The 15,329-nt window shown below is 44.0% G+C and overlaps 2 protein-coding genes across 2 annotated transcripts in view; one reads left to right on the forward strand and one right to left on the reverse strand.

The window, feature by feature from the left end:
- Positions 1–593: 593 nt before the first annotated feature.
- Positions 594–3,487, reverse strand: pop5 (POP5 homolog, ribonuclease P/MRP subunit). The gene is made up of 5 exons (XM_048243357.1): positions 3,398–3,487; positions 3,152–3,294; positions 2,630–2,779; positions 2,391–2,474; positions 594–1,178 (listed from the first exon to the last, which is right to left on the reverse strand). The coding sequence occupies exons 1-5, from the start codon at positions 3,415–3,417 to the stop codon at positions 1,078–1,080; spliced, it is 498 nt and encodes a 165-aa protein (XP_048099314.1). The 5' UTR covers positions 3,418–3,487; the 3' UTR covers positions 594–1,077.
- A 680-nt stretch (positions 3,488–4,167) lies between these two features.
- olfml2a (olfactomedin-like 2A) overlaps positions 4,168–15,329 on the forward strand; it is an 18,372-nt gene continuing 7,210 nt past the window's right edge. The window contains exons 1-2 of the mRNA XM_048243819.1: positions 4,168–4,426; positions 14,927–15,193. Coding sequence (XP_048099776.1) covers positions 4,364–4,426; positions 14,927–15,193 — 330 coding nt within the window. The 5' untranslated portion in view covers positions 4,168–4,363. The remainder of the gene's footprint in view (positions 4,427–14,926; positions 15,194–15,329) is intronic.

Genomic DNA, 15,329 nt, shown 5'->3' on the forward strand with positions numbered 1-15,329 from the left:
TAGCGAAACACTGACCTAAAAACAAGCTTATTTTGGTCTCTCATCACCATCCAGCAGTTTAAAAGCGGTACATGCATGCAGTGATACATAGATTTACACAATTGTACCATTACGCAATTGTCTAAGTTCTATTAACCTAAATATAACGCCTTTGTGCTGGCTCGACACTAATGTAGAATAATTAAAGACAGATCTAGGCAGTGTGTGAGAGCTTGTGGCTGCACATTTATCCCAAAAATAGCACAGTGTAATGGTCAGCAACTTTTGCTTCAGAGTCAGACCCAATGCATTTGTGAAAATCAAGTGAACGTAGAAAGACAGATACATCTCATCTTCTCTCATTCTATTTTTTACAGTCTATGATCTCATTATATGGTGAACACAACTAGTTCACAAAAAAAAAAAAAACATATGTTGACTAATCATTAGACATGTGATGGTTTTACTTTTGATCAACTAAACCTAACAAGGCAATTTTTGTAGGTGATTTATGTTTCCATAAAATGAACATTCACAGATTTTCTTGTTTGACAGCTTTGGCAGCATTACCTGTATTTGTAGGCCTACTTGTACTTTGCACAATGACAATAAAGTTTGTATAAAGTGACAATGTCAAATTTTATTTGAACACTGCAAATATACACCATCTCACTCACCTACCATTGTGTACTACAATTTACCCAATCATTAAGTTTAATCATCAAATGAAATGGATATACAAATGAAAATCGGCATTACTCAAGTGAGCTTGACTCTCTACTTGACTTGGTCACTTGCAATTCAAAATTCACTTGATCACATAAGAGAAGTTATACTTATCCATGAATGAACACATGAAAATTGGAGCTTGCATACTCCAACAGAGTAAACTGCAATTCAAATTCCCACTGAACAAAAATCAGTGAAATTCACTCCCTACAATCTTACAGTCGGCACACCCATCCTCTGAAACTTCAGGATGTCAGGATGGCCAACCCACTCCACTGTGGCACGGGGGGGGGGATGATTCAGGGACGTCAACGCGGTCAACATCCCTCTTCAGGTTCCAGCACTCCGCAGCATCCCCATCATATGTGGTCACTCATCGTCCCACTCCTCCTCTGCCTCTTCCTCTTCAACGTCTTGCTCTTTCTCAAGAGAGCAGCTCAACACCGCCCTCCGCACTTCCCCTCTCTCAGCTGTGAGTGGAAAAAGGATGGGGAAGTGTCATGTCGAGCAGGGACTGCGTAATATACTTTGATTAAGTGGGCCGGTGGTAGTGTAGTAGTTAAGGAGCTGGGCTAGCGTGCAGTAGCCTGAAAGTTGTTGGTTCAATACCCAGCTTCCACCGTTGTGCCCTTGAGCAAGGCACTTAACCCCAAGTTGCTCCGGGGACAATGTAATTGTAATATAGCCAAGTCACTTTGGTCAAAAAGTGTATGCTAAATGTAATGTAATGCAAGTGTGTATCCTAATCTGGCAGAGTTTGACAACCCTTCCTCAAGCATAGAGAATTTATCCCTATATGTGGTGATTTGACATGTGTATATCCACAACTAATCAAAAAGCATTGTGAAGGCCGAGCTCAAATATGGATACAAAAACAAAACATCCAATCGTATAAGCTGTGTACATTTATATTTATTCATTTAGAAGACGCTTTTATACAAAGCGACTTACATTATGTCAATTATATTACAAGAGCCACAGCAACTCAGGATTAAGTGACTTGCTCAAGGGGCACTATGGTGGAAGCCAAAAATTTAACCCACAGCTTTTCTGGCTACTGCTTGCTAGCCCGGCTTCTTAACTTCTTAAGCTTCTTGGGGCAGCCGTGGCCTACTGGTTAGCGCTTCGGACTTGTAACCGGAGGGTTGCCGGTTCGAACCCCGACCAGTAGGCACAGCTGAAGTGCCCTTGAGCAATCCCTCACTGCTCCCCGAGCGCCGCTGTTGTTGCAGGCAGGTCACTGCACCGGGATTAGTGTGTGCTTCACCTCATTGTGTTCACTGTGTGCTGAGTGTGTTTCACTAATTCACGGATTGGGATAAATGCAGAGACCAAATTTCCCTCATGGGATCAAAAGAGTATATATACTTATATATAACCACTATGCTACCAACGCCACTGTGTAAGTGAGAGTGGATCTAGGGAAGACTTTGGCAAAACAATCTCAAATTTCAATCCTTCAAATCATGTGTGCTTTTGGCTCAAAGTTTCCAAATCATGTCTGGTCCCCTGAGGCTAGTCTTTCCAGACACCAAACTTAGGTGGTAAGCATTTTGGCACATAATGGCTGCCATGCATCACCCAGATTGGTGGTGGTTAGTGAGGTTTCCCTCTTCACTGGGAAGCTTTGTGGGCGCTTTGAAAAGTGCTATATAAATGCAAGTTGTTACTGTTGTTGTTACCTTCAGTATTACAGTGAGGTAGCATCCTATGGAGCTGTTGAGTGCTATACTTCACCAGAAACTTCTGGCATGTCCGGATTGTACCTGGAAAAACAGAAGGCAAACAAATAGGTGGATCATCAAACCACTAAGTCTCAGTCTTGTCTGAAATTTTCAGCACAAACTCAAGCCTAAATCTTTGATTATTATAAATTCTGAAGTTTGTGCACAATGGCGGGTTCTTGCCAGCAGGGCCTCACCTCCGACATGCAAACAGTTGATGGAACATGGCACTTTCTGTCCTCGGTTTTCCAGACAGCTAATGAAAGGCAACGCCGACCACAGGATCCGATAGTGGCTCTTTCTACAGCGTATTAGGATAACGCCTGTGTGAGCATTCACGTACTTCACTACAGCCATGCATGGGAAAAGAGACGGGGAAATAAGAAACTATCTATGAAAGGCTTTTGCAAAGCTGAAGGCATCAGCATAATTTTCAGATCATTACAATTAACCAACTAAGGTCAATCCATGAATCCATTTGGTCAGTTATAGATCATTTGAGCGACTGTGGTCATAATACTGAATAAGCAATACAAGTGGAAATATGTATTTACAAATCGCAATCGACCAATCCAGGCCAATCAAAACACACACACACACACACACACACACACACACACACACACACACACACACACACGCACGCACGCACGCGCGCGCGTGCAGAGACTGCAAGCTAGCTAGCTATGCACTGTACAGGGGCAAATGCCACTGAGCACCTGCGAAGCTCAGAATGAGCAATGCCGAACCGTAGTCTCCGTGTGCCCGAGCGACAGCAGCTTTCACAGCTTGATAAATTGACCTCTCCTCCAGTAGCAACAAGCTGCTTCGGTCCTCCACACAGACTTCACAGAGCAGATACCTGTAATTAGGTTAACGTTACGTCTTATAATGCACGACATGCATGTAAGTGATAATATTTAAATAATAGCCTATCGCTTATCAAGTTCAACAAACAATCTTACCTTGATTTAAATCTCACCATTCTGGACACATGTGGACAACAGTCGACCGGCTACAACTGTGTCGCAGAGCAACTACGTATCGACTTCCTGCTTCTCTGTGAACCAATGGGATAACAGTAAAATAATACCGGTGAATTATGTTTTTTTTATTTTATTTTATTTTTTTTATTTCATACTGTGAACATTTAATTAACTTAACAGTGAACAGGAAATCTGACAGACTTTTAAACTGTGATTTTTAAACAAAATCTTTATCACAAATCAAACAATTCACTGTATGCAACTTGCCAACTGGGGTGCCTGTTGGAGTGTATTATATGTGGAATATGGGGTATATTTTATATGATCTAATTGAACAGTATTAATTGAAATATAATGGGCCGAATGCGTTTTGTTGGTTCGTTCACATAAATGCTCCCAAACTGACTGAGAACACATGTAGCTGAAGTCCCTTACTGTACCAGGAGATGGGGCAAATGTTACTCATTTCAGGTCGTAGCCTACACAATTTGAACTTCTTGAACATTTGTTAAACTTATCTATGGTGATCTGGTCATATTCATATCAATAATTTAGATGAGCACAGTTAAAGTTTTACCCTGGAGTAATTTCTGATACTGGTTTACCCATATTTTCAAGGCAGTCCGTCAGGTCTCATCACAACCTCTACACGAATTTCGATGTGGTTGCTCCTCCCATCCTATAAGTGGAGGGACAGTTGTTGCTCCCAGGTCAGTAGCCTACCTTGCCAGGAGAGATTTAAAGCTGACAGCATTAAAGTTGCTGATGGCAGCCATCACATTGGCAACTATATGGAACCGTTAATTTTTCATAATCCCTCATAGGCGACCTAGACAATTAAGTGTAGTTTCATACAACATACTGCATATTACGCAAATAAACAGTCTTAGAAATACATTTAATATTTTTGGACCTACTCGTCTCTCGCAAACTGAGTTGTCCGGGATGTGGAGTTACTTTCTCACCTGTGTGCTCGTCTTGGCCAAAGATGCTGTTGCGCTTAGCAAGGTAGGTGATCCAATGTACATTTTACTGGACCACTGTGCACACCAACTCAAGTCAATTAGCTTTGACTGATTATTAGCAGGAATCTATGTTATGCTTTTGGTTTTTTTAAGGCTTGCGTTTCGAAAATGTTGTCACTGTGGCCACGTGCCATAGGGATGTGCGCGTGGATGGAATACATCCACGGAGCGCTTTTGCTAGCGCTCTTTGGAGAAAGTCAAATGATTTGCATCTTGTGCACTTGTGTGTAGTGGGCCGGTGTAAGTTTTCATTCACTGCTGTTGTATCAACCAATGTGATCTTGAACAGGATGTGTGTTTGGCACGAGGCGAGCGCAGTATGCGCACGGGGACAATTGCTGTAGTGTATTCCCAGTGCACTAAAATTTCTTTTGGAAAAATATCATAATATTTCATTACATGACCGTATGTATGGGAAAGGATACATGCCGTTTTGAGACATTATAATGGAAATGCCAAAGCCACAAGTGTGACGAAAAACCTTTTTGCCTTTTCAAAACAAATCTTAATTCTGTGAAAATTTAACGGATTTGTCATCTTTTTTAGGTAAATTCATAGAATGAAATTAATTGGCCTTCATATTTAACAGTTCCAAAGTAAACATTTCTAAATGAAAGGATCCTGAAAATGATTTCAGGGGACATGAAGAGTCATAAGGCCTTGAGGTTTTTGGCTCAGAGGTTCCATTCTCTCAGGGATGGTGTGTGTTATCTGGGACTGATTGAGTATTTCATGAAAGTGTGGAAACCTTGCTGAAGTCATGTAAACTTCGGAAGTTAGTTTTGGATTATAGTTGCAAGTGCTTCACTGAACCTCTTTCCCCTCAAGGTCGTAAGTCAATGAATTTCATTCTTTGGCCACCACATCCATAAAACAAGATAGAAAATATGCCTCAAGTGTTCTGATTCTACACTGGAAACACATACTAGCCACAGAGGACCTAGCACATAAGTGTGTGTGTGTGTGTGTGTGTGTGTGAACGTGAGTAAGTGAGAGAGAGAGAGAGAGAGAGATGATGGGAAGAGTGGTGAAGGGCAGCTTAAACGAAGGAGCAGAATGTCAGTTAACTCTGAGTCTTCATGTGAGGAACTCTGGTCTGTCTCCCCAAGTGATCCATCAGAAAGACTGATATTGGGAGGATAAGGATGGTAGACTAGTGTAATTGTGTGGGTCAACACAACATTTGTTTTCAATTAGAAGCCAAACATGTCCGTGAAGTAAGACATCACTTTGGGAAAGTAAATCATGAGCTGAAATAAATATTTCTGTGATGCTTCCCCCAGTAATGACATTGGATGAAATATTTGAAACCTAAATTATCTGAAAAAAACCTAAAGATTGTTGTACAAACTTCAAGATGTTCTTTCTTGTTTTGACCAATTTCTGGATGAAATCACAAGACACGTTTGAATGCTCACCATTTGGCTGCACAGCCTTGAGGAACACCCAAGACAGGGACTCAAGAAACACAAACCTTCTCTCTCTGTGTCAGCAAAGTTTGACATTTCAACCCAGCAGTTATATTTTATGCAAAAGGCACCATTACTTGTCAGGAACCCCACTAAGCTCTACATATTTAATGCGGCTTTATGAATCTGCTTTGTACACTAGTTGCACTGTTGTGTTGAATTACCAAACAAATCCAGCTCTCGCTACTCCAGCTCTCCAGAGAGGGTCACCAAAAACACACACACTCACACACACACACACACACACACACACACACACACACACACACACACACAAAACTGCAGTGGATTTCCATATTGCCTCCATGACATCGCCTACACACCGTCATACTGGTGCGTCCGATGATGTTTCTGATGGTGTGGGTGGCCCTTTGCCCAGATCTGCCTCCTGGGTGCACATCCATCGGGGGTAAGCACAACTTCTGCTTTGCTTACACAGCTGTGGAACTCAAGCAAAAAAAGAAAGGGAAAAAAATCCCTCTGTTGTCTCTCGAAGAACAGGCTCACCCCACCCTGCATGAAGAGACCATAATCCCCGTTTCGCTGCATAGCCCCAGCGCTTGACCTCTGCGCTGCCTGCCGCTGTAACCGATAGCCACAAGGGTCACCCTCACCAAAGGTGTTATGAGGATGCGATGACTCACACACAGTGCTTGTTTGAATACAAGCACCGGACAACAGGGGTTATCCAAGCGCCGGCAGAGCATGTTCCGATGCCAGAGCCCTTGAGCAAGCCGTGCCCCGTGCTGAATTGCAATAAAAAAGGGGGCAGAGCTCAGAAGTGCTGTTATTTTATGTTAAGAAAACAGCATTGTACGGGTGAACGCATCGGTGGGGAATTTCGCAAGCACTTTTGTGTGTACAATGGGTATTGTCGAGTAAGGACCCCCCGCCCCACCCCGCCCAACATATAGCAGAGCAACCTCGGAGGCCAAGAACATGAACCCCTGGCAGCTCAGTGCTTTAAACAACAACAACAAAAAAACCTCTTTGTGACAAGTCTGGGTTGTGTGTGAGGCAGCATTTACAATTTAACTAGCCACATGAAAACTTCCAGTCCATTCCAATTTATTTATATTTATATTTATAGTCACCCTGCAAAACACCAACGATTACACATGCAGCGAACCTGACACATACACACACAAAAAAATAGGGCCACTACTTTAGAGTTGTATTGCCTCTGTGGTGCCAGAGGAAGAAACGTTGCAGTAGCAGAGGTCATTGGCGGTGCGCCTGGTATCCTCCCTTACCCTCCCTGGAGCTCCTGTGAGGATCACCTCCCCACACACAGTCAGAGAGATGTTAGGCTGGAAGGCCTCTGCTCTGCCGACGCAGGAGGCCGGAGGACACCGAGGGATGAGACGTGAGGCGTGGGAACAGACGGGCGCACCTGCCTCTTGTTTTGGTTGTAAACATCAGGAATCCAGTGAGGTCACAGGGAGGGCAGATGGAGAAAATGAGAGAGAGAGGGAGAGAGAGCGAGAGAGAGAGAGAGAGAGAGAGATGGAGAGAGAGGGAGAGAGAGACAGAGGGAGAGAGAGAGAGAGACAGAGGGAGAGAGAGGGAGAGAGAAAGAGACAGAGGGAGAGAGAGGGAGAGAGAGAGAGGGAGAGAGAGAGAGAGAGACAGAGGGAGGGAGAGGGAGAGACAGAGGGAGAGAGAGAGAGAGAGGGAGAGAAAAGTTACATTTTTGAATGGATGACAGATAGAAACAAACTTTGATATGCTGTTCTGAAAGTGATGAAAGTTTGATGCCAAGGTGAGCTTGAGAGACTGTGGATGCTTTTGGTGTGGTGATGTCAGATAGATAGATAGATAGATAGATAGATACTTTATTGATCCGATCAATAAAGTATCTATCTATCTAGCTATCTATCTATCTATGTCATCTTTGTGAATCCTTTGATGCATGTGATTTCGACTGTAAGTCTTAACATCTCTTACAGTCCTGCGGCTGCTTATATTTCACTAATGAGACACAACCCTAAGGCAGAGCTCTATCTCTTTTATATTCGGTCACTCTCACAACGGTTGGATGCGACAAACAGCAAATAGCAAGCCCTAAAAGTACAGAATGGGCAAGGGTTTCCTCAAGACAAGAAATAAAGTCCTGTTTGGAGAGTATGTGATGTTATCCTTTTTGCATGTGTGGGTGGGGCTTCAATATTATGTCACATTAAAAGAATTTTTCAGGCTTTGGATTGGATCTGTGTAAATATTGCTTAGTCTATCCCACTAACCATCATAACAGAACATGGTTTAAAGACCATAAAAGGAGGCGTCCCTCTGTTGGGAATTTAAAACAAACAGGAACGTTCTATTCATCCTCTTCAATGACAGATTTTCTGTGGAAGTTTATAATCTGTCTTGGTAACTGTTATACACAAGAAAAGGGCAGATTAATCTGAAGTCCCTTACAAACTGCAGTAGAATGATACACTGGGCAAGGATTAAGCCATATCCTTGACCAGTATACATTACATTCTGAGTGGGAGATGTAATATTCATCATGATGTTAGCCTTATTATCTTTGCTTAGTCGTAGTTGTAAGTAACTGTTACAGTAGTGTCATCAATTGCCTTGGCACAATGACAAGGCCTTACTTAGAATTCCCTTAAGAAAACCCAAGTCATGTACTGTTGCCACCTAAATACGTTGTGACACTCACATGTCTTGACAATTTATATAAACTCCTGACATACAAAGGGGATCTAAGTACAGTGAAGGCTAAAGGCAGGATAATGTGTACTTACTAACTGGTTTGAATACAAAGATGGCACAATAACCAGTCACTGTTTAACAATGCAAAGCATTTCAATAAGTTCAAAGTAGGTAGCTAGCTAGTAGCCTCTGCCTTTAGCATCTTCTCTGTTTTTTGATATGGCACATTTTGCTGGTGCATGGGCTTCAAGGGACACACACACAGTTCAAAGGGGTCTTCGGTGACACATAAACAGTTCCAGTTGGAATGTGTGTGTGTGCCACCAAAATCAACAAGTACCCTCCAAGCTTGTCCCCCACTAATTGACACCCAGGACCTAATGTGCTTGCCTGTGGGAGCTGCAGGATGATTCCCTTGGTGAGGAGAGGAGGGTTTATTATTTTCTGAGAGTCTCTCCTGGCTCCGTGGATCTGAGTAAAGGATCACACTGTAAACAGAGGAGCAGCCCAGTTACAAATGATGATTTGGAGTTGCATGCTGTTACATGTTACACAAAAAACATGTAAATATATTTCTGAAGAGGAAGAATCTGAAGCATTCATATTTCTAAACAATCAGTGGTGACTTCTGCATATAAGCCTTCACAGTAGGAAATGTCATTGAAATCACAACAAACTGTTTTGTGTGTTTTTATTTCTTCTTCTGTGGTTGGATAGCATTAAAACGAAGTGTTATTGTTTTGCTCAGTATTTCTTTGTTGTATTTATGAATGTGATTTGGCCTCTTTGGGTTCCTCTGTTGCATTGCATGCTGAGGCCTTTGTGTAGAGGGTGTAGTGAGTGCCCCCTTCACCCAGGCCTCCCTAAGGACCAGGGCTATTTACCGCAACAGATCTCGGTGATAAAATAGTCTTACTTTTCAGCTTAATAAAGACCCCATTGTCAGATTTCATACAGACATTAATGGTGACTTTATGTTGTGTTGTGGTCTGTGGTGTGTGTGTGTGTGTGTGTGCACGAAAATGTTAAGAAAGGGGATTATCTTGCTGTTTGAATATTTTAACAGAGGAAACTACCATTTATTTATGTTCTATGTCTGATCTTTAGATGTATTCTGTACATAGAAGTTGTGGGGACAGGATCAACACAGGCTCTGGTTGGACAAAAGGCTAGCAGGATGTTGCATGGATTGGGACTTATTTGCATAAGGGTGCGACCCCTTGAGCCTGACCAATTTCAAGGGGGTGAATAGGTGGGTCAGTGAACACTATAATTCAGAAGAATTGGAGTTTGAGTTGAAGTTTAAGTTTGAGTAACTTAAACAGAAATGGATTTAAAGTCCTATTGAATTCTTGAATTCTATCACATTAGAGATATACAGAAACAGAAGCCACCCTTGCCAACCCTTAGCAATTGGTAGCAATTGTTTTTGTGTACAGATCTCGGAGCCTAGGCTGTCTACAGAGACGCATTTTTTTGACGACCTGCTTATGGGGCAGGCAGCTAGCGGATCGTTAGGAAAGATTAGATGAATGTGATAATTCATTTTTGGGCCTGAAATCAACTAATGAGCAAAGTGCACAGTATCTTGTGCATGAGCTAAAGCTATCATATGGCTCGTTGGTGCATGGCACTGACCCACCATGTTTGTGCCTATATGATCTTCCTCATTTTTCTTAAATTAGCAAATAGATTTCGCCTTGTTATTATATTTGTTTAAGTCAGACTTGTTCTACACGTTGCCTGTCATTCAAATAATGGGCCCATAGATAGATAGATAGATAGATACTTTATTGATCCCCAAGGGGAAATTCAGGATAATAATTGTCTTCAGTAGACTACTGAGAATAATCTCATTTATGAACAGGTGGAAAAGTTTTGATAAAGATTTCTCATTCCCACATCATGCAAAATCATTATTCTAATGACTGTATTCCATGCAGATTGACCTCAGGGTTTGAGTGTAGTCTTGCATGGGGATTGTATCAGTGTGCCTGGTGCATGTTGACTGATTACAGATGTCAATCAGGGTCTTTGTGAGTAAGCAGTGGGCCGTCCGTTTCATTTGTTTCCTGTTCCTCCTGGACCAGGGCAGCTGGGCTCTGCTTGGTGTTTATGGGCAGTCAGTGTGTTCAGCGGCACACTGACGGTCTTCAGTGGAGAGAGAGCACCATGTGTCAGAGGGCGCTGGGGGAAAATTGGGCCAGGGAGTTACTTCCTCTCTCTGAGTGGACCCCACCCTTCTCAACAATCCCACACTAACTAACTAACTAACTAACTAACTAACTGACTAACTGACTAACTAACTAACTAACTAACTAACTGACTAACTGACTAACTAACTAACTAAATAACTAACTAACTAACTGACTAACTAACTAACTAACTGACAGGCACTTTTTGATCACCCTTACCAAAACCTATACATCCCCACCAGGCTTCTCTACCGTCCCTCACTAAACTTCCTCAGTTGCATGTTTTACACTGAAAAAAAAAAGAATTGAATTATTACAAATTATGACAAAAGATATAAAACATCACAGGCAATATTTTTGCATGTTTCCTCATGTCACATCCCGACCCCTGTTAGCACAGACTGGCAGATGCATGACTGCAAACAGCAGCGCAAACAGACAGTCCCTCCATGAAGACTCCCTAAAACGCCACATTCTTTCACCACTCGTAACCAGTTCCACATGCGGCCACTGCGCCATCCCGACCTCTGATTCTCGTTACGCCGATGACGGCTGCTAAGCCGCTCTGACCAGAGGTTGCGGAGTTATGGAGGCATGAAGGCCAGTGGGAGAGAAGAGTAGACTGTACATCTCCGTAAGTCATACACGACTAATGGCCACTTTGACCCTTTGGACAGTGGGTTAGACGCAGCCACACGCCCCTGCCACACTTCAAGCTGATTTAGGATCAGCTCTCCAAGCCGTAGGCCTGACCTCAGTTTGTACAGTGTGAAGGCATACCACAGAGCCTGGGTCTGCTGTTAGATTTGTAACACACAGCTGCCGCCTGTGGTTTTGGAACTCTGCTGTCCTCACCTGTTCCTGGTTTGTTGTTATCTATGTTAGAGCTTCTTTAGAGTTTTTTTTTATTCACATTTGCATTTATTCTTCATATCTTTTTATCTAAGGTGTCATACCATATTTTTTGCCCTAAATGACTTAACCCAGAGAGAATATATTTTCATAAGTTTATCATACTGTATCTCTGATAAAAGGAGAATCTTCCCCAAGGGTGTTCAAGGGTGTCTTTTTGGTCTTGCTAAAGATGTAGGGCAATTGGATGACACCGACAGTAAGCCACACACACATATACAAACTCACACTCACACACAGCTTGTACAGCTGCTGCCTTTTTCACTGTAAAAATAAATCAGCCAATTTATGACAAATGGGACGTGGAGGCACACAAAGCTGCTTGGGGAGGATCACAGTGGGAGGCGATGCCTGGCGGTAGACATGTCCACCCATGGGAAAAGTACAGGAGACCTCCTGTTGGCTTTTACATTAAGTTTCAGTGACAACATCAGCCTAATAAGAAATAAGAGGTCTTCTTAATGCACAATAATGAAACACAGTTTTGGTCATTTTGTAGAATACTTAAGCTGTCTGACTTTCCATAATGATGTGGTGTGACTGTACTATCCCATTGGAAAGCCTCAAAGTCAAATGGCCCTGCCAGACAATTGTTTTGCATACACTCATTATGTTGTCAACAAGGTTGCATCCTAGAATGGTTAAATGTGTTGTAAATAGATAAGATTATGATATGATTTATAGCTGCATGCAAAGCCAAAAACTGTAGTATCCGCCAATAAGGATATGCTTTGCACCTTTTGAACATCATTCTCACAGAGACTAGTTGTAAGTAGACCTGCACTGTCTAATAGCAGGGTCTCTTTCTAACGGTGTGAAATCTGCAGGTAATCTAGTCATGTCCACATAAGGTAATAAGAGCCTACTTTTTACAGTGTGGGAGAAAGTACCAAATCAGGGCAGCTATGTATGATATGAAAAAAGGGGGACCAGTGATTGTTTAGCGATTGAAGGAGTGGAAAGTGGATACCCCTCTCCCCCTCGCTGTCGGAGAGATAACTCAGGGGATGTTTTGGCTGGAAGTCCTTCACAGGGCCAAGCGCAAATCCTGGGCAGGCCTGTTGCCGAAGAGAATTTACAGGGGAGCTTAGCTTCTGGCGCTCTTCAAAGCGCTGTGCCATAATAGAAGTCATTTCAACGGTCACTCAGGCAATAATCTGTCCCATATGGATGGGCTTTTTACAGCGAAACAGACAGTGAGAGAGAGGGAGGAGGGAGAGAGAGAGAGAGAGAGGGAGGGAGGGAGGGAGGGAGGGGAGGCCTGGGCTCACTTTCAGTCTTCTGAAGTAGTTCCTGTGAATCTCGTCCTAAGTAAATGCTATTATTATTCATGAGAATAGGTAAGCAGAGAGAGAGAGAGAGAGAGGGACAGAGTATGTGGGTGAGAGAAGAGAGACTGACAGACAGTTTGTGTTTGAGAGACAGAAAACACGTGAGGAAAATAATGTGTGCATGAGTGTGTGTGTGTGAGAGAGAGAGAGAGATTAAAAAAGAGAAAGCAGAACCTGGTTGAGAGCTACTGCTGGGATGAAACGAGGCATCAGCAGATGAGGGCAGCTGGTAACAGCTCAAGTTTGTCCTAAGGGACATCTCATAGAGAGGGGGGTTAAGCACACATCAAACATTGTGGGGCCAAGGTCTTATTTCAGCCAAAAAGGCCCCTCGCTGGGTCTTCGACGTTACTGGGCCCGTAGACGAGGTGTGATTGTGCGAGTTCAAACAGAATGTAAGAGGATCTAAAGTTGGGGTGTAATGGTCACTGGGATCAGTACCTGGAGCTCAGATAAACTAACTCTGCTCAGTCCCCATGTTTCTCTTAACATGAACGCATGGGGATCGCGTAGTGTTAGCTAAATTTACTCAGTCACTGGAGGAAATCTCCTTGGATTTGTGTTTCTCACCCCATGTCATCATGAGCAGGACAAACTCCGGCCTTTCAGCGCATTACGGTTATTCAGCGTGACTCGAATGTTCTGACGATCGAATACGCTCACGTTGCGCTTTGAACCAAGTTCAATGCTCAGCTTGTTCAATGCTAGCGTTATGCTAGAGCTGCCACCGTTCTGCTGCCAAACTATAGAGAACAATAGGAAACCTGCCGCTCGCCGCTGGTCAGTGTGATCCCCGCCTTATATTAGACTGTTCAGAACTCCCTTTGGTGAATGTCTGTCACTGTGTCTAATGCACTTGTTGGGTCCACAGTCTGCCTCCCCATCCTGCATTGCCACTGGATCCAGACACTCTATCCTCTGTTTCCTGTCATCCTCTCCTTTTCTCATTTGATTCTGCTTTATCTGTCTTATTCCACCATCTCTTCTCTCATTCTCTCTCTGCTTCCTCTCTCTCTGCTTCCTCTCTCTCTGCTTCCTCTCTCTCTGCTTCCTCTCTCTCTCTGCTTCCTCTCTCTGCTTCCTCTCTCTCTGCTTCCTCTCACTCTGCTTCCCCTCTCTGCTTCCCCTCTCTCTGCTTCCCCTCTCTCTGCTTCCTCTGTCTTCTTTCTTCTCACTCTGCTTCCCTCTCTCTGCTTCCTCTCTCTGCTTCCTCTCTCTCTGCTTCCTCTCTCTCTGCTTCCTCTCTCTCTCTTCTTCTCTCTCTGCTTCCTCTCTCTGCTTCCTCTCTCTGCTTCCTCTCTCTGCTTCCTCTCACTCTGCTTCCCCTCTCTGCTTCCCCTCTCTCTGCTTCCCCTCTCTCTGCTTCCTCTGTCTTCTTTCTTCTCACTCTGCTTCCCTCTCTCTGCTTCCTCTCTCTCTGCTTCCTCTCTCTCTGCTTCCTCTCTCTTCTTCCTCTCTCTCTGCTTCCTCTCTCTCTGCTTCCTCTCTCTCTCTGCTTCCTCTCTCTCTGCTTCCTCATTCTCATTTCTTTATCCAAATCTTTTTGTTCCTCTCACTCTTCTCACTTTGTCTCACTTCAGTCTCAGACTCATCTCTTTACTCTTCTCCTTTTTATCTATTCCCCTTTTTCTCACCCATTCCTTCCTTCCTTGTCTCTTCTCTCTTCCCATGTATATTTTTTGGGCTTTTGCCCTTGTGTAGATAGGATAGTTGAGAGTGACCGGAGGTGAAGTGGGAGAGAGAGAGAGATGGGAGTATGGATCGGGAAATGACCGCAGGTCAGAATTGAACTCAGGTCCTCGTAGGCACTGAAACCCAAATGTGGTACGGATACTGCCGCCTGCGCCATATCTCCCCCTCTTCCCTCTTTCTCACACCATGTCTGACCCCCTCACCCCTCCTCTCTCCACAGGTGTTTGGCGAGGTGGAGCCGGTGCGGATGACGTCCGAGGGCTCGGACTGCCGCTGCCGCTGTGTGATGCGGCCGCTGGCTGTGGAGGCGTGCGTGCGCCTGCGCGAAGGTGGCAGTGGCCGGCCGGAGGATTACTACGCCGTGGAGACGGTCAGCTCGGGCACCGACTGCAAGTGCTCGTGCACGGCGCCGCCGTCTGCACTCAACCCCTGCGAGAACGAGTGGCAGACGGAGAAGCTCAAGAGGCAGGCGCCAGAGCTGCTCAAGGTATCCTCGACACTCACACTAGCAGTGCTGTCTGATAAAAGCCCCAAGAGCAGCTCAAGGTAGCCTCAGCACTCAACACTAGCTAACTGTCTGGTCTCAGGGGCCAGAGCTGCTCAAGGTTGTCACGGTAAGCTGT

This window comes from Alosa alosa, chromosome 5 (genome assembly GCF_017589495.1).
Source record: "Alosa alosa isolate M-15738 ecotype Scorff River chromosome 5, AALO_Geno_1.1, whole genome shotgun sequence".
NCBI lineage: Eukaryota > Metazoa > Chordata > Actinopteri > Clupeiformes > Clupeidae > Alosa > Alosa alosa.

Bases quoted from the DNA above. Each gene is read 5' to 3' on its own strand.
- pop5 (XM_048243357.1), bottom strand. From the start codon at position 3,417: ATGGTGAGATTTAAATCAAG. The intron at 2,780-3,151 runs GTGCTCAGTGGC...GCATGGCTGTAG, and splicing joins GCTCATTCTGAGCTTCGCAG to TGAAGTACGTGAATGCTCAC. The intron at 2,475-2,629 runs GTGAGGCCCTGC...CTGTTTTTCCAG, and splicing joins CAACTGTTTGCATGTCGGAG to GTACAATCCGGACATGCCAG.